At 43.1% G+C, this 21,026-nt stretch overlaps 2 protein-coding genes across 2 annotated transcripts; both read left to right on the top strand.

Moving 5' to 3' along the window:
• Positions 1-776: 776 nt before the first annotated feature.
• Positions 777-6,263, top strand: LOC146960489 (interferon-induced protein 44-like). The gene is made up of 6 exons (XM_085772328.1): positions 777-884; positions 2,044-2,121; positions 4,428-4,577; positions 4,691-4,865; positions 5,885-5,979; positions 6,099-6,263. The coding sequence occupies exons 1-6, from the start codon at positions 777-779 to the stop codon at positions 6,261-6,263; spliced, it is 771 nt and encodes a 256-aa protein (XP_085628454.1).
• A 6,719-nt stretch (positions 6,264-12,982) lies between these two features.
• On the top strand, positions 12,983-14,352 carry LOC146960490 (uncharacterized). Its single transcript, XM_085772330.1, has 2 exons — positions 12,983-13,375; positions 13,421-14,352. The coding sequence occupies exons 1-2, from the start codon at positions 12,983-12,985 to the stop codon at positions 13,910-13,912; spliced, it is 885 nt and encodes a 294-aa protein (XP_085628456.1). The 3' UTR covers positions 13,913-14,352.
• Positions 14,353-21,026: the final 6,674 nt, after the last annotated feature.

Here is a 21,026-nt window from a genome sequence, read left to right on the forward strand (position 1 = left end):
AATAACTTAAGAAAGAAATCAAGTTGCATGTCATTATTTACTATATATCATTTGATTAAAATTGGCTGTATGCCTTTTTGCTGATGTGTGAAAATGGCGGGGTGGACCTTAAAACCAGAGGAATCATGATTTTGAAAAAAGAAACGAGGTAGTTAACATCCATCCCTGTTTATACTGTCTTAAAATAAAGATTTTGAGGTTATTAAATTTAATGGTAAAAAAAATGTAGTTGTTGTCTTTAGTCTTTAGTTTTAGCTGAAGCATTTAGCCAAACTAATCTGGAGATCCTTCTTCATCGTGCAAACAACAACACAAAACACATTGCTAAAACAACCAAGGAGTCAGGGGAAAGAAGGGGAAAGTTTTAGACTGACATAGTCAATCTCTAGACTCGATTTTATCTGTCAAACCCTTTTTTTTTCAGTGTACAGCAAAAATAAACAAATTGGCCTCACCGTTAAAATACATTAGGAGGGGACTGTACATCAGTTACCTGATAATTACAAGTTCAGTATGTGTTGCAACTTTATTTCTGTGCTTTCATTTCCATGAAGTCAAACTTTTTTGGTTGCTCCAGAAATATCTCTCATCTCTTACTTTCTATCACTGATTATACGTACCACTAGGCACGTGCAGGGAGGGGGAAAATGAAACTCTATTGTGGTTGGAAGAAAATGGTTTACACCTTACATCACGTCTACGTGTGTGTGTGTGAAGGCCTGCCTGTGGCCCTTCAAGAATAACATTTTACAAGTAATAATAATAATTGAGATGAAATGACCTGGCTCCCCTTGGTCACATCCACCAAGACGTGCCCTGATGTGCCGCAGCAAGAGACGGGCTTCTACACTCTAGACCACTCTATTCTCCTCTTCCCCTGGCAAGTGCAGCAGGGACTACTCTTTGCTTCCTTCTGTCTGATAGGAGTTTCTCTGTTTCCATTGACAGTTTTATGTCCCCTATTCATTTTACTCTCTACAAGTTCCCCCTTAGTCACATCAGTATCATAAGTTTGTGCATTTCATAACATGTTTGTGGAAACGACGCTCAGATGTATTTCTCCTTCAAGCCCAACAAACTTTGTAAACTCTCCACGAACAAAAAATGCCTGCTAGCGATCAGGGCTGGATGTGTAAAATTTTCCCTCAGACTCAACCAGGATAAAAACAAAGTCCTTTAAAAAAGTTCCAATCCCAGGGGGAAAAAATGTTTGCTTAATTTAATGGAGTTTTGGTGCACTTTCTGGTGCAGCACATTATATTTGCACTAGAGGCAGCACTGCACTTAAGCTTACTGATGTAATTTGCTCATAAGATACTGTACTTCAAATAAAACCATCTTCCAAATGTTTAAATGTAAATGAAATGTATTATAATTTAATGAAACAAAAAAATGAATGAAAAATGAAATGATGTGCCGTGCCTAGGTGTTTAGAGTCACAAAAACAGCCCCCAAAAAACTGTTGTGATTCAGCAGAAATTGAAGCTTTTTTGTGGTTGGAAGAAAATGGGTTACACGTTACATAGATCACGTACATGATGTGAAGTGAAACTAGAAATTTGAGTGGGAAGATGATTCATATGATGCGTAAAACATCATTGTCTCTTCTGTTTACTGTTTACACTTCTAGGGTCAGTCGACTAGCAGCACCCACAAAAGGTAAGATGATTCCATGATGTCTCGAAGTAGATTTAGTAAAATCAAACTAAGGAAATATGACCATTATAATATTGCCATTTAATATGCAAAATCGGGTTTTCAGAAACTTTGTACTGTTAGATTTCACTTTAACTGTAGCAAACTAAATCATAAATACATTTTAAAAAATTGCTGAAATTACGATTTGGAACTTTAACTCAGTTTTAATATACAGTATATCATATTTGGAGTAAATGTTTATTTCCATCATACATTTAATACTAGAAATTGTACTGCATTTGTAATACATGTACAATGTAATAGAACATAGTACCAAGGTGTTCAGTAATTTTATTTAAGACAAAAACAAAATGATTTCATAACCTGCTACCGTTTACTTCACAGCAATGGGAGCAAAGAAGTCTAAACTTGCAGCTGAACGTCGAGTACAGTGCTCAAATCATCAAGACCAGAAGTCTGCAAGTAAGTTTAGCCACTTTTTTCCTAATTCTTTAGCTGAAAGGCCATAATATAATCACTGGCTGATTTAAGAGATTGCCTTCACTAAAGTGCAACTGTAAATTACTTGGATGGTGTTCATACTGTATGTGTATCTTTAATTCTCAACATGGATAAATGTAAAATTGGCTTTCTTTAACTCTGGATAGATTCTCTGTTTATCATTATCATAAAAAAAACATCTTTGGCCAAAGAACTGCCTGTTACACAGGCCTATAGTCCATTCATTGAATGTCAGCATTAACATTAACATTTGTCTTCTTCTAAAACTCAGTTCTAGAGAAACCATGGAGGGAAATTAAGTGGAGGTGAGTGTGTCTGCACCCTGACTGTAAAACTAAATGAATGAATGAATAATTTGTATGTCTTATTTCCTGTTTCAGTAAAATTTCAATTAACTACTTAGCTGTGCTGTGTTTTAGTTTTTCATTCTAAAGTTTCATGTATCTTTGATGTGTCTCATAACCAGTGAGAAAACAAGAGATCTGCAGTTAATTAACTTCTACAAACCCCCAACTGAAGGCCAGCAGCTAAGGATTCTTCTTTATGGGCCATCAAAATCTGGAAAGTCCAGTTTCATCAATTCTGTACAAAATATATTACAAGGTTCAATCAGCAAACCACCTCTGAACACTGGTGATTGCAAAGAGGTATGAAGAAAGTTTGATTTTTTTAAATTTTAAAGTAACTCTAATCTTGAAAGGGATAGTCCAACAGATTCACCTATTGACGTAATCCCTATAGTTATAGGAGTATGTTAATTAATTTGTCGGTGCTATGTTGTTTTGAGAGAGAGAGGCGCAGAGACACGGCACATAGTACTTTTGGTTTTCCCTAAATACACACTTCAACAACTCCAAAACGCTCTTGTTGAGAAGTTGTGACCTGCACATTCACCACACTATGAAATAATAACGTATGCAACATTACGACACATGAAGCAAATACTTGGAACTACTTGCATTTTTGAAATCACTCCGCCCAGCAGCCGTGTCTGGAATGTAGTTCCAGCTGCATTTGCCTGAAAAACAACTCTGTCTGGTAATGTTACATTATTATTTCATAGCGTGGTGAATGTGCAAGTCACAACTTCTCAACAAAAGCGTTTTGGAGTTGTTGAAGTGTGAATTTAGGCAAAACTTAAAGTACCGTGTGCTGCGCCTCTGCACCTCTCTCTCAAAACAACATGCACCGACAAATAAAGGTAATTAACGTAGGCTACTCCTAAAACTATAGGGATTATTATGGCAATGGGCAAATTTGCGAAAATGATGAACTATCCCTTTAATGCTGGACTAATCTCTTTTATCAATTGTGTTTTTGAATTTTTCTTTTGAATTTTTTTCTAATCATGCTTTTTCTTGTATTTTTGTGCTTCTCTTATTTATCTTTTATCTTCTTTATTTATCTGAGCGCACGCACACACACACACATAATAATACTAAATATTTTGTTTGTTTGTTTTTTCAATTTTATTTATAAGGCACTTTTCATACATAAAAGTAACACAAAGGCTAAAAACAACATGGAAGAAAACCCAATCTTCCCACCCCCACAAATACAGACAGAAACACAGAGACATACAGACACACACACACACACACACACTAGCACACAGTGTTCATTAGAGAGACATGGCCACTTGAGTAAATGCAACAGGGTCCCTCATTTGTACTTTTTTGACCTGTTTTTGAAACTTACTTTGGATATTTGGAGTAGGGCCAGAGAACATGTCTCTTCCCCTTTTGCTTCCTTGATCACATCCCTAACAATTCTGTAGGTGGGTGGATTGGGACCAAACGGACAACATGTAAATCTGTTATGTTGTTAGGAAAAAAAGGAAATTAAATAATAATAAATAAATAAAAACTACTAAACAAAAACAAACTGCCAACAAGTTTTGCATTGTTCCTCTGCAATATTATCATACAGCTGGCCAGCTGTGGTAGACCAGAGTCTCAACTTGCCAGGACTTATCCGTCAGTTCTATTTGCCCTGGTTTACACCAACCAGTCACAGCCCACTGATGCATCCAAGTAGCCTTGGCTCACTTTAAGCCCATAGTTCAATCTTACCTGTCTAATTAACTCCAAGCTTGACATATTGTGAGAGAGTTGCACCTTTAATTCAGAACACCCCACCCAACACTTGTCATCCTGCAGGATGTTCTATTGAATAAATGGAAAGTTAATGTACCTGCAGCCACACAAGTTGAACCAAACCAGCAGGCATCAGGCACTATAACGGCATTCTTAATTTGTGTTTTACAGTTCTTAACCTACAAGATCAAAATGGTGGCCTCAAACACCTTTTACCCTTTTGTCTTCAATGAGATGATGGGTCTGAAAGACGACAGAGTTAGAGTCCAGGTCAACAATATCAAACATGCACTGAAGGGACATCTGAACGATGGTTACGCGGTAGAGTTGCATATTTTTTTAAAAATTATAATCATTTTCATAATGATAATGTAATCTGTTTTCCATTACATCAATCTTGGTAAATGTCATCAGTTCTTATGTCTCTATTTCAGTTCAATCCAATCTGTGAATTAACAGAGGAAAGTCAACACTACAACAATTCCCCAACCATCAACGACAAAGTCCATATTCTGGTTTGTGTCATTGACATCAACTCAATAGATACACAGAAGGATGGAAATGTTGTCAGGATGCTACAGGACATCAGACTTGAAGCCAGTCAACTGGGTGAGTGCAGAGGCCGTTATGTTTATTTTTTTCATAATGGGATCAATGTAACTAAGGTTAGGGTCAGGGAAGGCACAGGCCATTCTAGCTAACTGCACTCCCCCTTTCTCTGCACAGTAGAAAATGCTGCCATCGTGTCGCCAATCTGCTCCTACTAGGTGTAGGACAATATGAAGAAGTAATTTATCTCTGCCAACTTCTCACTGTGTGTACTTGTGTGTATGCGTTTTATTTGTTAACACGACTGTACCACAAAATTGCCCCTCAGGGATAATAAAGTTTACCTTACCTTACCTTAGGGCTACCCTTAATCCCCAAATCAAGTGCTATTACAATCAGATGAAATAGGCCATGGAACCCCCCACCCACCCCAGCACAGGATTTCTTAGGCCTTGTCAACATGGAAACGGAGCTCCACCCAAAACAATCCTTCAAAACGACTGTGTGGAGCATGTGTGGCACTATAACTCTTCCACATATAAACACCATAAACAGAGAAGAGGATGGAATGCTTCCCCGCTTTATTCAAACTCCAAACATTACAAATGGATAAATGACTGGGAGTTGTGTCAGTGTAAATATCACGATTGATGATGATTTAACGGATGCGATTCAGCCACAGTGTCCGAGGGATAGACAGTGGTCAGCCATTGTTGTTGTTGTTATGTTACTTCCATAGACTGTAGTGTCTAGGGGTGTGTCTTAGATTACAGGTTAGAGTGGTGGGGGGTATGACATCATTGTTTCACAAAAGATCCGTTTTGGGTGTCTATTGAAAACGCTGAGGCAGCGTTTTGAGATTTTCCCACTCTGGGACACATTTCCAAAAGATTTCACCCCCCGAAAACACTGTTTCCATCTGGATGGAACACAGAAATGATACAAATCTTATGTGGCTTCATTAAAGCTGTATCTGTGTGGATGGGCTCTTGGTATTTTCCATTCCCACAGAGGATAGGGCTGTGGTCAACTTGTGTACTGTATGTAAAATATAATTTAATTTTGTTTCCTTCTACCAGGGATTCCTCAAGTGGCCGTTCTCACCCATATTGATACGGCCTTCCCTGAAATTGATGTAAAAAATACCTACAGAATTGAACTGCTACATGAAAAGGTATACTGTTGTTGTTGTTGTTGTTGTTGTTGTGACTTTCACAGATACATAACTTAATGCAGTCAGTCAGTTTCAGTATTTAACACAAGCTTGAGATGTTGTGTTTTTTTTAAATGCAGATGGAGAGGCTAAGTGTTGATGTGGGATTTCCAATGAACTGCATCTTTGCCATCCAGAACTGCCTCACCGAAAATGAGCTCGGCTGTGACACTGATACTCTGTTCCTGAACACCTTGAGACGCATCATAGATTTTGGAAATGACTTCCTCAAGAGAAACATGTAGTTAAATGTTAAGACAAGTTTCTGAGAGAAATAATAATCATGATCATGTTTGTGCAATTTGTTACCAGTTCTTTGTCAAGAACATTAAAAATTTTAGAGATCTCAAAGTTTTCAGAGTTGTTGTAAATGTCGGCAATCTATCGCACTTATAAGTTTAAATCGACTTTTAGAGTTTTGTTGGACCATCCAGTTTTGTTCTTTTGATGGTTTCCTTTTCAACAATATTTTTTCTTTTACAATTAATTTATACAGAACAGAACAGGAGAATGGGATGTGTTCTATTATAAGTAATAAAATACTTACAGTAGGCAAAAGAATTATAAAAGAAGGGGGAGCCTCATGGAGGTCTTCCATTATACATTTTATAAATATACCAGCCCACCATAGAGGGGATTCATTTTGAAGCCATTTTTGGTAATTCATTTTCAAGCAGCTATTCCAAATAAATATTTTTGTTTTATTGCTTGTAAATGTTGTGCATATGAACCCAAATGGGAGTCCATCTGATTAAAATGTTTCTGTATAAATCATAATAAAACTTCAAATCTTTAATACATGAGTAGAATGTGTCTCCATCCAGCATGGTTGCAATGTTTGCTCAGATGGAGCAGCATCTACATATACATTACCATAGCACACATTATTATTGTGTCTTGATACTGTAGGCCATGTCTCTACTCAATAAATGGGACAGCTGTTTGCCAAAGCCATTCAGCAGTATCTTTTGAGTTTAGTTCATAGTGTAGTATAGTCCAGCTCCATCTGACAGTCTCCAGGGACAGGGACTCCTCTGATATCTCTGAAAGATAGTAGCAATTTGTTTTATAATAAACAATTGAATTATCTTCCCTGTGATCTTCTTGACTTCCTGCAGAAAATGTGACGACATTTTTTCTTCACTATACTGTAAGTCAGACATTTTTTTTCTTTTCTCTTGGGTATAGTACCAATGTAAAATATGTATATTGTATGTTGTATGTATGTACCAATGTGAACAAAATTGTTGGTACCCTTCTGTTGAAAAAAACAAAAACAAAAAAACAATTGTGACTGAAATAACTTAAACTTGACCAAAGGACATTCTCCCAGAAGTTTGGTGGAGAAATGAGACAAAACTGGAGCTTTTTGATCCAAAACTGACGGATTTTGACTTCAAGTCACATCAGCTTTGCTGCACCTGGTACAGGGTGTGCAGGGTTCAAACTCAAGACTATCAAGTCATTCTGGAGCCAAATGTGCTGCATAGTGTCAAAAAGCCTGGTCTACTATGACCCAGGTCAGGGGTCGAACAGGGCAATGAAAAAAAAAAAAAAAAGACAGCTGGAGCAGTTTGCTGACCAGGGCTCGACAGGTGCAGAAGTCTCACTGAGAGTTAGAGAAATCACCTGACTGCAGTGACTGGCTCAAAAGGTGAGAGGGACCCGTGTGCAGGGCCAAGGGCGCCGCCATAGCTCAGCTCATCCATACCGGAAGTCGCGACCGGAAGTTGCTTTTCTTCGTGTATATTATTTCTATGTTATTCTAAGAACCCCCTCTCTCTCTCTCTCTCTGGCCTGTCTAGTCTCTACCTGGTCTTTTTTACTAAACTTAACCAACTCCTTTCTTCATTGCCTAAACCCAACCAAAGCACCCACCAAAGACATTTCATTTCTTTTTTCTCTCTCTCTCTCCTGGTCTGCTGTCAGCAGGAGCGGCGCTAGCCGTTAGCCGTTAGCAGCGTTTTTTAATAACTCAACTTAATAAACGATCCATGCAAATAATATTTAGTCAGCTCAATCATGTTGTAACTAAGATATCCGCTGGAAAAAAAATATTTTATCATGGACCATTTGAGTTACTGAGTTGTTTTTTTAATCTGAGAAATGATACACGCGAAGAAGAGCAACTTCCGTTCGTGACTTCCGGTATGGATCAGCTGAGCTAATGGCGGCGCTCTTGTCCCTGCATACGGGTACTCTTGCAAAAGGTTGCAACAAAATATTAAAGCAGAAGTAAGCGGAATGTTTGTGTTAATCTAAGTCTTAAATAGTTATATCTTCCGACAGCAATCACTTACATAGAGTGTTTGGTCTGAAACACGGGTCTGTCAGTCACTCTGCTCTGCTGTAAGCCCAGGAGAAAACTTTCCTTGTATCCTACAACCTTTATCCAATGAGGAGAGAGAACGGCATAAAGGGGCGGTCCTCTCTGTGTGTGCAGCCAAGGGATGCGCGTGAATGTGGTGACGTAGCGACGAGGGCGGGGACTGCTAACTCCATCGGCTGACAGCAAGGGCGTCAGTTTACTTTGAAAAGTGGTGGGGACAATGACCATATACACCGCACTACGACCCCCCCCCCCGACGACGACGCACCGTACCACCGCACCTGACACCGTTTCCCAGACCGTCATAGACTACCGTTCTCAACCAGACTCTGGTCTCCTAAATTTGAGCAAATAAATGAGCAAAGACCCGACCATGTCCGACCAGTGTTTAAGCCTGGACCCTGGACCCGATGCAGCCGGACTCACAAGCATTTTTTTTTTTTTTTAATTCTCCGCCGGACCGCAGCAAAAAAAAAAAAAAGAAGCCCGTAGTGTTTAGAGACGTGACAGGTGGGGCATGACAAGCTGGTGATCAGCTGTGGTCATTGAATTGTTAGACTACACTATCATCTCAATTTGCGCATCTGTGTTTTTTCCTTTTTATTTTTTTATAACATCTATGCGCATCAAGAGTGAGTGAGAAACAGAGAAACAGCGGGTGCACCAGATGATTGCCAACCGGCAAAAACTGAAACGAGACGGTTATAGAGAGGAAAAACACAGAATATAGGCTACAATAGGCCTATATGTCCAAAAGACTTTGTCCCGTCGTCACGACGTGAGTGAGGAAGGATCGGATGGTCGCTCAGGTTTAGTGATGAGGAACTGTCACTGTCAGCAGCTGCTCCAAACAGACACGTTACAAACTTTATTTTGAAGGGACAGATTAGATGTTGATTTTGTTAACAGTGACTTTGCACCCAAACATTAAGCATATATCGGGTGCTGTCTCATCCGGTACAATCGACCCTGCGTGGAGGCCGCGCTTCAGTTCGGCGTCTGTTCTATTTTTCACGCGAGCCGTGAGCGCCGTTGTCAAGCTGGACGGATCGTACCAGACAGGAAGTCAGGCACAGAAAAGGCGAGAGAATCTGGTCAATTTTCAAAATAAAATGATGATTACCGGTAATGAAGTTGTGGCTTGTCCGTCTAGAAATATTTGTCAGTTGCGTCTGCACACGAGACACACACACACATCTATACATACAGAGCTAGAGACAGACCCGTGTGTGTGGAAAACCGAGTACAGACGAGTGGTCGATGTTTTACCGGCGCGGAGAGAGAGAAGCAGCTCCCTGTGTAACCAGCCAAGCGGCTGCGAGGACGCGCGCAGCGCCCGCTCCGGGCTGTGAGAACTCTTTAATCGAAGCTACATTGTTGCGAGTTCGCTCCGGCAGAAGCTCTGCGCCGTGCACACTGTTTCGGCTGCCTATTTTGTCATAGTTTATCAACGTTTTTTCGTCATTCTTAATTAGGATAATGTTAAGTTAATTTTGTGGTGGGGACAAAATTGTTCTTGACAAAAAGTGGTGGGGACATGTCCCCAGCGTCCCCAGCGTAAATGACGCCTATGGCTGACAGGAAGTTAGCCAAAACGACCGGATCGCTTACTTCTGCTTTAAGTTAAGATTAAAGGTGATAGCTACAAGTTTAATTCCTCCTGGCCCGTAGGTGTAGAACTCTCACTGCCTGCTCTCGCTCCAACCTTCCGTTGTACTGGTTGCCAGTTACAGCAGTTACACATGACATCAACATTCTAATGCTGTTGCCACAGAGATCATTCCATGCCAACGTTGCCAACGTGACCAGGGCTGTGTTCGAAATCATCCACTCACTCACTCACTCCCTATCCACTACATCATGTATATGATATAGTGGACTACATCATGTACACGATGTAGGGAACGACGGGAGGAGAATTCGGACACTAGACGGTCATTTTCTGGACGTGGTTGCGTCAGCTGATGCGCCAGGTGTTGCTGTGACAGAAGCAGACGCGCCGAGAATCATGTAAACAAACCATGGATGTGTGAAACAAACCGGACACATAAAAAATAAAATAAGAAAAACCGGACACTTGCGGGAACATTTTAGGATGTGATTCTGTGTGGTTGTGTTACTCGGACAATAAACTGTTGAAATATCGGAAGTTTGGTTTGGTAAACTACTGTTTTGTGTCCCGATCGTGAGCCGTTAGCGGCTCTGTGGCTATTAGCTTAGCTCGTCAGATCGTATTTACTACATATTCGGTAGCACTACATAATACGGCCCGCGACTTACAGCGTACCTACCGCTCTCTTGCCGCGTAGGTTGCCGCTTATTTCACACAAGTACTGAGTAACTGCAGCTCACTTTCCCCCCTGTTTCCCCCGTGCATTTACAGTGTAACTAGGCTGCGTCTTAGCGCGTAACTTACATCCTGCTTCACACCAACTTCCACAGAAGTACAGGGTAACTCTCGCTGTTTTACAGTTTAACTAGGCTGCGTCTTGGCACGTAACTCCTGTCCTACTTTACACCAAATTACACAGTAACTCTCGCTCACTCCGCCACTAATTACCCCGCATTTTACAGTATAAGGGACTGTTCGTTATTTATCATCAGTGCCACCGGAGGGATTCACAGGACTTTTTTTTTTTTTACATGACCCCCCTGTCGGAGTCAGTAAATTTTAACATGACCCTGCATTAAGCCTTATCAAAAGATACATGACCCCCCCCCCCCAGCCATCGACACGTGACATCGCATCACGTAGCGCGTGACACTACTTCATTTTGACAACCATGTACTACTGCAACACCTTCTCATCAATCCATGCCATTTATCAGCTGTTATTAAAACCCAACTCATCAATAACAGTATCGCGATTTTGGACCAGCTCACATTACACAACAAGCCATTAACAATTAATCCACACTCAAACCGAAGCAACAATAATGTGAACCGTACTCAACAACAACGTATTATTACAAGGTTTACGACAGATATGACAGACAACTGTGTGTGTGTGTGTGTGTGTGTGTGTGTGTGTGTGTAAGAAAGAGAGAGAAAGTACGTAAAACCAGCTAGCTGTTAGCTACCGTAGCTCAGGCGTCGGTCTCCCGTCAGTTAAAGCTGCTGTTTATTCCTCAAATGTAGTTCATGAAGTTGTCTCCGGTACAGTTATCCATCACTGCAGCTGAATTAGCCGCTAAACTGCTGGACGCTAAAACCGAGGGGGCGTCTGTTTGTTTACAATTCACAAAAGCAAGGTGAACGTACGTGGTGCTCAGACTGTGTAGAGTTACGCAATGAGGCAGGCAGGCAGCGTAGCCTCTGTACGGTACTGAAGTTAAACTCACTCATCAATAAAAGACGTGCTAAGCCGCGGGCAAAACCCTTATTGAGTTCTTGGCGAAGCGGTTAGCATCGTCGCCTGCGGTGCGGGAGACCCGGGTTCGAAACCAACTCAGGGCAGACCAGAGCAATATAAAATAACGTTGTGATTCGGGGGCCGTTGCTCTCATTGTCATCAGTGCTTGCAGCTTTGAAATGTCCCGTTTTTGTTTTCTGCGGGCATTGCAGTGTCCTCCAGACAAAATGTTGAATGACCCCCCCTCACTGACCTTTTTTTTTTAGTGGACCCACCCCTCAACAAAGAATATTATGACATGACCCCCCCCCATTTTCCTCCGGTGGCCCATTCCATAAATAACGAACGGTCCCTAACTAGGCTGTGTCTTAGAGCGTAACTCCCGTACAATTACGTCCTACTTTCCCCGGACTTACAGTGTAACTCCTGCCAGGTACATTAGAAATTAAATAGTCTACTGTACAATATGAGCACAGTTGCAATCCATGTTTTCCAAAAGTGTCAGCAGCGACATTTCACCTCTATTTCAGAGATTTATTATTCATTATTTAATTGTATGGTTTGGAATAGGTGAGAAATGGGTATAGAGTGTGGACATTTTCCAATACAGTAACAGGCTGGCTGGTAGCAAACTTACCTCTCTAAAATGCACATCTATGAAAGTTTAGTTCTGTCATCCAAGGGCAAAACACAAACTATACAGTAATACATCCACAATAATGAGTCATTCGGAGAGTTAGAAAATGTTTTTATTATTTATTAACCAGAAAACACATGACACATCCACATCCATGATCATTCATAAACTTTAAGTACAGTAAGTACCCTACTGTAAGTGAGCACTGTTACCCCTCCTTAGTCTGCACCTATACAGTAGCTGTCATGCACCTACACACTACTTGTCTTAGAGTTACCCAGTAAGTAGAGGGTAACGGGCTGTATTATAAAGTAATGGCTGTTACTCCCTCCTTACGCTGCACCTACACAGTAGCTGTCATGCACCTACACACTAGGGAGACGGTTCCTGCGTGACTTACGGTGAGCGTGTTACGTCATTTCCTGCCTGTACCTGCTGCACTGTTGCTGTGTTGTGTTAGACTTTCTCAATCCTCCGTCCAGTGTTCTGCTAATTTAATCACTTTAAGCACCAGTGTGCACCACGTTTTGCTACATTACACAACTTTCTGTCACTTAAGTCCTTAACAGGACTCTCTTTGTATTTCTCCATTCAACTTGTTGTATTTGCCACAGGTCCGCTACTTAGTTAGCTTAGCATACTAGCTATGGCTTCCCCTCCCTCCTCTGTCTCCTTCTCCTGCTCTGAGTGTCAGATGTTTAGCTACTCCTCTGCCTCCTTTAGTGGTAATGGTATGTGTAATAAGTGTAGCTTGTTTGTAGCCCTGGAGGCGAGGCTCAGCGAGCTAGAGTCCCGGCTCCGCACCATGGAGGCTAGTCCAGCTATAGTAGCTTCACAGTCCAGCTTAGCCGGTGCGGAGCCACCTAGCCTAGCCGCCGCTAGCAGTTCCCTCCCAGCCCCCGAGCAGCCGGGAACTAGTCAGTCCGGCTGGGTGACAACAAACCGAGGGAAACATAGACGCAATAAGCCCGTGTTGGCCCACCAACCCCTTCACGTCTCCAACAGCTTTTCCCCACTCAGCGACACACCCGCTGAGAACGTAACTCAACATGTCGACTCTGTTGCTCACAGCCCCGCTGTGAAGTCGGCATTAGTCATTGGCAGCTCCATTTTACGGTACGTGAAGGTAGAGAAACCAGCGAGCATAAAGTGCATCCCAGGGGCCAGAGCGGGCGACGTTGAGGCTAATCTGAAGCTGCTGGCATGTAAACGTAAGGTTAAATACAGTAAGATTGTAATCCATGTCGGCGGTAATGACACCCGGCTTCGCCAGTCGGAGTTAACTAAGGTTAATATGGCTTCGGTGTGCAACTTTGCAAAGACAATGTCGGACTCCGTAATTTTCTCTGGCCCGCTGCCCAACCTAGTGAGTGACGATATGTTTAGTCGCATGCGTTCATTCCATCGCTGGATGTCTGGGTGGTGCTTAGATAACGACGTGGCTTACATAGATAACTGGACCTCCTTCTGGGGAAAGACTGGTCTGATTGGGAGAGATGGCGTCCATCCTACTCTGGATGGCGCATCCCTCCTATCTAGGAATATAGGGAACTTTATTAGCCGTGCTAATCCCTGACAAGCACCCAGAGTTCAGACCAGCAGGCAGAGCCGCAGTTTAAGACGCCCCTCTGCTGGGTCCCTCTTGTTGTCACCCACCCAGCCTATAGAAACTGTGTCTGCCTCGAGGCTGTCTAAGCCTAAACCCCAATCTAGAGGAGTTGTTTATAGCAACTTAGTTAAAATCAAAACCACTGCTCCAGCAAGCCAAACTAATAGAACTATTAAATGTGGTTTGCTCAACATTCGTTCTCTCCCATCCAAGTCTCTCCTAGTGAATGACTTAATTACAAGTCACCATATTGACATATTAACACTCACTGAGACCTGGTTGCAGCAAGATGAATATGTTAGTTTGAATGAATCTACCCCTCCTAGTTACATTAACTGTCATGTGCCTCGTAACACAGGCCGAGGAGGAGGAGTGGCTGCTATTTATCAGTCAAATCTGATTATCAACCCTAGACATAATAGTTTCATATAATACATTTGAAAGCCTTACTGTCAGCCTCTCTCACCCAGACTGGAAAGCAGAAAAACCACTCTTACTTGCTGTAGTGTATCGTCCTCCTGCACCTTATTCTGAGTTTCTAGAAGAATTCCCTGACTTTCTGTCAAATTTAGCAATGAGTTCAGACACAGTCATTATAGTAGGTGACTTTAACATTCATGTGGACGTCGATGATGATTGTCTGGCTACTGCATTCAAGTCACTTTTGGATTCAGTCGGCTTCTCTCAGAGGGTAAACAAACCCACTCACACTTTTAATCATATCCTTGACTTAGTACTTACTTATGGAATAGAAGCTGACCATGTCACAGTTCTTCTTCAGAACCCCGTCTTGTCTGACCATTCTTTAATAACATTTGAATTTACTTTAACAAATTATATCCTACCTGGGAAAAAATCCCGCTACAGTAGATGTCTATCTGACACGGCTGTTTCTAGATTTAAAGAGCTTATTCCAGCAGAGCTTGCTGCCACATCCTGTAACCATATTATGGGCAGTGATGCTGACTTCACCACATTCTGTAACCATACTATGGGCAGTTATGCTGGTTTCACCCCCACACAGGTGGACTATCTTGTGGATAGCACTGCAGCAGCACTCCTTGGAACACTTGATGCTGTAGCTCCCCTGAAAAAGAAAGTTATCAATCAGAAAAGAATAGCTCCCTGGTACAGCCCAAACTTGCGCGCTTTGAAACAGAAGACCAGACAGCTGGAAAGGAAAACACATTCCAGCCAACATGAGGAAGACCGTCAAGCCTGGAAGGATAGTTTATTAATATATAAAAAAGAACTCCGTAATGCTAGAAGCAATTACTATTCATCTCTAATAGAAAAGAATAAGAACAACCCCAGGTTCCTTTTCAACACTGTGGCCAGGCTGACCAAGAACCATAGTGTTGTTGAGCCATCCATCCCTCCAACTCTCAGCAGCAACGACTTCCTAACTTTCTTTACCGAAAAGATAGTTAATATTAGAACAAAAATTGCTAGTAATGGCCCACAGATTACGGTACCCATAGAAGCACCTCCCAGACTTGGTACACACTTGGACAGCTTCTCTCCCATCGACCTGTCAGACTTAACTTCTGCAATTACTTCTTCCAAGTCAGCCACATGTTTGCTGGATCCAGTTCCGACAAGACTACTTAAGGATGTCTTCCCCTTAATTAACATTTCTTTTCTGAACCAAATCAATCTTTCCTTAGCCACAGGCTACGTGCCACAGGCCTTCAAGGTGGCTGTCATTAACCCTTTACTTAAAAAAACCTTCTCTTGACCCAGATGTCCTTGCCAACTATCGGCCTATATCCAACCTTCCTTACATCTCTAAGATCCTTGAGAAGATTGTCCTGGAGCAGCTACATGAACATCTGCACAGCAACGAGCTCTTTGAAGCTTTCCAATCTGGATTCAGAGAACACCATAGCACTGAAACAGCACTTGTCAAAGTCTCTAATGATCTTCTTATAGCTTCAGACAGAGGTCTCGTCTCTGTTCTTGTACTTTTGGACCTCAGTGCTGCATTCGACACCATCGACCACAGCATCCTGCTGCAGAGACTAGATCATGAAATAGGGATTAAAGGAACTGCCCTAAAATGGTTTAAGTCATACTTATCTGACAGGTTTCAATTTGTTAATGTTAATAACGACCACTCAGAGTATAGCAGAGTTACGTATGGTGTACCGCAGGGTTCAGTCTTAGGGCCAATCCTCTTCATTCTTTACATGCTCCCATTAGGTGGCATCATCCGGAAGCACTCAATCAATTTTCACTGTTATGCTGATGATACGCAACTCTACTTGTCCATGGAGCCAGATGACTGAAGCCGCCTCATCAATCTGCAAGACTGTCTGAAAGACATTAGATCCTGGATGTCCTCTAACTTCTTGCTACTGAATTCAGATAAAACTGAGGTTATTGTGTTTGGACCTAAACATCTCAGGGACACGTTCTCCAATCAGATCGCTACTCTAGATGGCATCACCCTGACCCCGAGTACTACCGCGAGGAACCTTGGAGTCATTTTTGACCAGGACCTTTCCTTTAGCTCCCACATAAAGCACGTGACTAGGACCGCCTTCTTCCATCTGCGCAGTATCACTAAGATTAGGAATATCCTCTCCCAGAGTGATGCTGAGAAACTAGTACATGCATTTATCACTTCTAGGCTAGACTACTGCAACTCTCTCCTGTCAGGATGTCCGAAAAACTCTCTAAAGAGTCTCCAGCTGGTCCAGAATGCCGCAGCGAGGGTTTTTGACAGGAGTTAGGAAGAGAGAGCACATCTCTCCCACCTTAGCTTCTCTCCACTGGCTTCCTGTGGGATTTAGAATAGACTTCAAAATCCTTCTGCTGACTTATAAGGCTCTTAATGATAAAGCTCCAACCTATCTGAAAGAACTAATCATTCCTTACTGTCCTACCAGAGCACTCCGCTCCCAGAATGCAGGTCTGTTAGTGACTCCCAGTATCTCTAAAAACAGACTGGGAGGTAGAGCCTTCAGTTACCGGGCTCCTTTACTGTGGAACCAGCTCTCTCCATGGGTCAAAGAGGCAGACACTCTAACTACATTTAAGTGTAGACTTAAGACCTTCCTTTATGACAGGGCTTTTAGTTAGGGCTGGTTCAGGTAGCTCTGAACCATTTTATAGCTACGCTGCTATAGGCTTAGACTGCTGGGGACACATCTGGTTACACAGAGCCCTCTCCTCCTCTTCTCTTCTCTTCTCTTCTCTTCTCTTCTCTTCTCTTCTCTCCTCCCCTCCCCTCCCCTCTCCTCTCCTCTCTTCTCCTCAGTATATTTTTGAACTGTCATTTTCTGTTGTACTTTGTAGTTTGGCCTTGGTGTCTCGCACTCTCTCTGTGTTTCCGCAGATCCACCGGAGCTCCATCTCTCTGCACCAGCCGCCGCCTGCATCTCCCACCCCTTCCCCTGCTGTTAGACCGGCCTCCCCTTCCTTCCCATGGACCAGTCTGCCACCCAGCCCTCCCATCGAGCTGGCCAGCTCTCCCTGCCCCCCCCCCCCCCTCACCAGAGACTGCCTTCATCAACTCCTGCTAACATTTCCATATTTCGCACATTCTGTGACAAACTGTAAACTGTTTTCTTGTCTGTAACAACATCTATTGCACGTCTGTCCGTCCTGGGTGAGGGATCCCTCCTCTGTTGCTCACCCTGAGGTTTCTCCGACTTTTCCCTGTTAAAAGGGTTTTCCATGGAGTTTTTCCTCAGTCGATGTGAGGGTCTAAGGACAGAGGATGTTGTTACGATGCCATGTAAAGCCCTTTGAGACAAACTGTTTGTAAAAACGGGCTATACAAATAAAATTGCCTTGCCTTGCCTTGCCTTACTTGTCTTAGAGTTACCCAGTAAGTAGAGGGTAACGGGCTGTATTATAAAGTAATGGCTGTTACTCCCTCCTTAGTCTGCACCTATACAGTAGCTGTCATGCACCTACACTGTACTTGTCTTAGAGTTACCCAGTAAGTAGAGGGTAACGGGCTGTATTATAAAGTATTCTTTGTTATTCCCTCCTTAGAGTGCAAATACACTGTAATTGTCCTGCAACTACAATGTAGTTGTCCCGGAGTTACCCAGTACCTACAAAGTAGCGGGCTGTATTATAAAGTATTCTTTGTTATTCCCTCCTTAGTGTGCAAATACACTGTAATTGTCCTGCAACTACACTGTAGTTGTCCTGGAGTTACCCAGTACCTTCTACTACAGCTGTAACTACTGTCTAAGTAGAACCAGTAAGTTAGAACACAGTTTGTTTCACGAGATAACATCATCTGAAAGTACAGTAATACAAAGACAAAACTAACTGAAGTGTCCCTGACATCATAAAATAACAGATTTCTACTGGCTTTTGTTATTTACATTAAAGTTCAGTTTTGTTCCTTCTGTTATAAACTGTTTCATTTAGTTTTGATCCATCTGTCTGGTCTTTCTAGGTCTAAAATAGTCAGTCAAGTCAGTTTCATTTGACAAAATGTACTTTCTAAGTTAGAAGAGTCAAGTTGAAATGATCGTTGTGATACTACTATCACACCGGAGTGTGACACTCAGTAATGGAGAATGGATGGGCTCCTCCATAAAAGGTGATCTTGATCTTGATCCAGCTCCTTGGGTCAAGGCAGAGATCAGGGTCATGGGTGGCGTGCCATCTCCCTCGTCAGGTACCATTTTCATGGCATCTCAAAAACCTCACCTGTGTAGAAACATAATTATATATTGTATCATCAACTTCATCACATAAATGCATCACTGTAAAACAAAGTGAGAAAATTAATAACTTTGAACGGCCCCGCCTTTCCGACAATAGACTTCCATTCATCGTAATAGCGGGGTTTTCTATTTTTTCTAAAGACCCCGCTATTCCGAAAAGGCCAGTGGGGGAAACCCCCAGTGCGCAGTGAGCATTGATCCTTTTTTCCTTTTTGGGGTCGAAACGGATCATGTGCATAATTAACTGCAAAACAAGCAAATAGCCTACTTCATATGACATATAGGGCTCTAGTTTCGTCGACCAGGTGAAGTCTGTGATCAGCGCAGCTTCGCCACGCCAACGGGGTGGGGCCCAGGTCCATTTCGCAAGATTGGTGGGCCGCGCAGTCAGACTTAGACCGGCGCAATCCCTCCCCTCGTCCCTCCCACCGGCGCAAACGGCAAAGAGGGAGGAGAGAGGGCGGGAGGGAGACAGGAGGAGGAGAGAAAGGCGTGGAGTGGGTTTGACACAGCCGAGTCAGATCTTCACCAATCAAAGGAGCTCCTCTCCTCACCTTTAACTGCGCGGCGGGCGATGCGCGCTGCAAGTTTGTCATTTTATACTTGGACATGGACGGAGGAGACAGCGACGCCAGAGGCCGAACCTCTCCCAGGAGGAAACAGCTGTTTTGGTCCGGAGGTCCGAGCTCAGAGTGACCAATAATGAGTTTACTAATATACTTAACCAGGATTGATCTGATACACTGAGAACCCCTATACGCAATCTAAGAAACAACAACTAATAAACTAATAAAGAAACTCACATTTATTCAAACTCTGTGTATAAGATGAGAGGTGTAGGCTACACTAATCACAACATAAACACACGCCATGTAAAGGACACGCTCTCTCTCTCTCTCTCCCTCTCTCTCTCCCTCTCTCTCTCTTTCTCTCTCTCTCTCTCTCTGTCCTCCTCTCTCTCTCTCTCTGTCCGTCTCTTTTTTTCTCTTTTTTTTCTGTGGTAGAGATGCTGAGTATACTGTAGTAGGCTATATACTGACTATCTGATACCGAGGCTGTTGTGGTGGGCTAAGAGAGATGATGATTTGTGTTTTGTTTTTCATTACGGCTGCGTGATGCGGTCGCTCTCCGCTCATGAATTAATAAGTAAATAAATAAATACAGCGATCATCACAAGGGCAGAGTGGTATGGCAGCGACATGCAGTCATCCACCCTCAGTCCTGCTTTTGGGACATCCACAGCTGCTTTTCAGTGCCAGTTCGTCCCTGCTGTGTTAATTCAGGTGGAGTTTCCATTGCGCGTGCCACAGCCTTTGATCTCTGCTTTGATCTGACGTCAGATGTGACGGGACAATCTATATAGATATAAATTCACGTGTTGATTCCGTTAGTTGCATTAAATAGTGGTTATTGTGGATATTTATTGCATTGAAATGTGTCTGGAACTGTGGAGATCTGCCTGTGAGGTCTTGGTGACGTGTGTGCACTGCACGTCAGTCAGCCAAACTTCCACTGCACCTGCTGCGCTTCGCTCTGCGCTGAGATTAGACCTGGTTGGAGGTGGCGAGCTTTCAGCGCAACCTCGGCGGGACATTTTCGGACGAAACTTCCACTGCACCAAGCTGAATCTGTGACGCCTCCCCCTGCTGCGCGGCCACGCCTATCTCAGCGCAGCGCGATCTGCCAATCTTCCAATCTGACTTTGCGCTAGGCTGCGCTGGTCGAAACTTGCATTAGACCGGCTGCGCTACCTTGCGCCACCTGCGCTGCGCCAGCAAACTAGGGCCCATAATGTTCATTATGCTTCTAGCCTGTCTAGCCTCTACCTGGTCTTTTTACTAAACTTAACCAACTCCTTTCTTCATTGCCTAAGCCCAACCAAAGCATCTCCCTCAGTCAGCTGTCAGCACGAGCGGCGGCTGCAGCAGCCTCGCGCCCCTGTGAGCTCAAGCCGGGTTCAGCTGCGCTCGAGCGGAGCAGGGGGGGAGAAAAAAAAGTGTATTTCTTTTACTGTGTGGAGATCTCCAACAACGGAGTCGGGGAGAAAGCAAGTGGGACAGATCTGCCCAGTCCCTGAGCAGCGCACGTTTCACAGACAAGACACAAAGCAGAATGTAAACAACGTCACGCGGTTCAGCACCTTGGACAGCTGTGGGGGGGGTGTCGGAGTAGCGGTGTGTCGAAGTGGGGGTATTTCGGAACAGCGGGGTGTCGAAGTGGAGGGGTGTCGGAATGGAGGGCTGTCCCCGGAATACTTGACAGATGGTCAAATCTGAGAGACTGTGATTGACAACTTATTTCATCCTATTTGACAACCACAGTCTCTCAGATTTGACCATCTGTCATTGGTCAGACCAGAAGCAGCTCACTTGTCATTGGTTGCCTGT

The sequence above is a fragment of the Trachurus japonicus genome, unplaced genomic scaffold (assembly GCF_045865225.1).
Source record: "Trachurus japonicus isolate A0001 unplaced genomic scaffold, Traja_1.0 AP030301.1".
In the NCBI taxonomy this organism is placed as follows: Eukaryota; Metazoa; Chordata; class Actinopteri; order Carangiformes; family Carangidae; genus Trachurus; species Trachurus japonicus.

Excerpts from the sequence above, each read along its gene's own strand:
- LOC146960489 (XM_085772328.1), top strand. The coding sequence starts at position 777 with ATGACCTGGCTCCCCTTGGTCACATCCACCAAGACGTGCCCTGATGTG. Across the intron at positions 885-2,043 it reads TTCTCCTCTTCCCCTGGCAA|CAATGGGAGCAAAGAAGTCT; the intron begins GTGCAGCAGGGA and ends TTTACTTCACAG. Across the intron at positions 4,866-5,884 it reads ACTTGAAGCCAGTCAACTGG|GGATTCCTCAAGTGGCCGTT; the intron begins GTGAGTGCAGAG and ends TCCTTCTACCAG.
- LOC146960490 (XM_085772330.1), top strand. The coding sequence starts at position 12,983 with ATGGCTTCCCCTCCCTCCTCTGTCTCCTTCTCCTGCTCTGAGTGTCAG. Across the intron at positions 13,376-13,420 it reads GCGACACACCCGCTGAGAAC|TCGGCATTAGTCATTGGCAG; the intron begins GTAACTCAACAT and ends CCCGCTGTGAAG.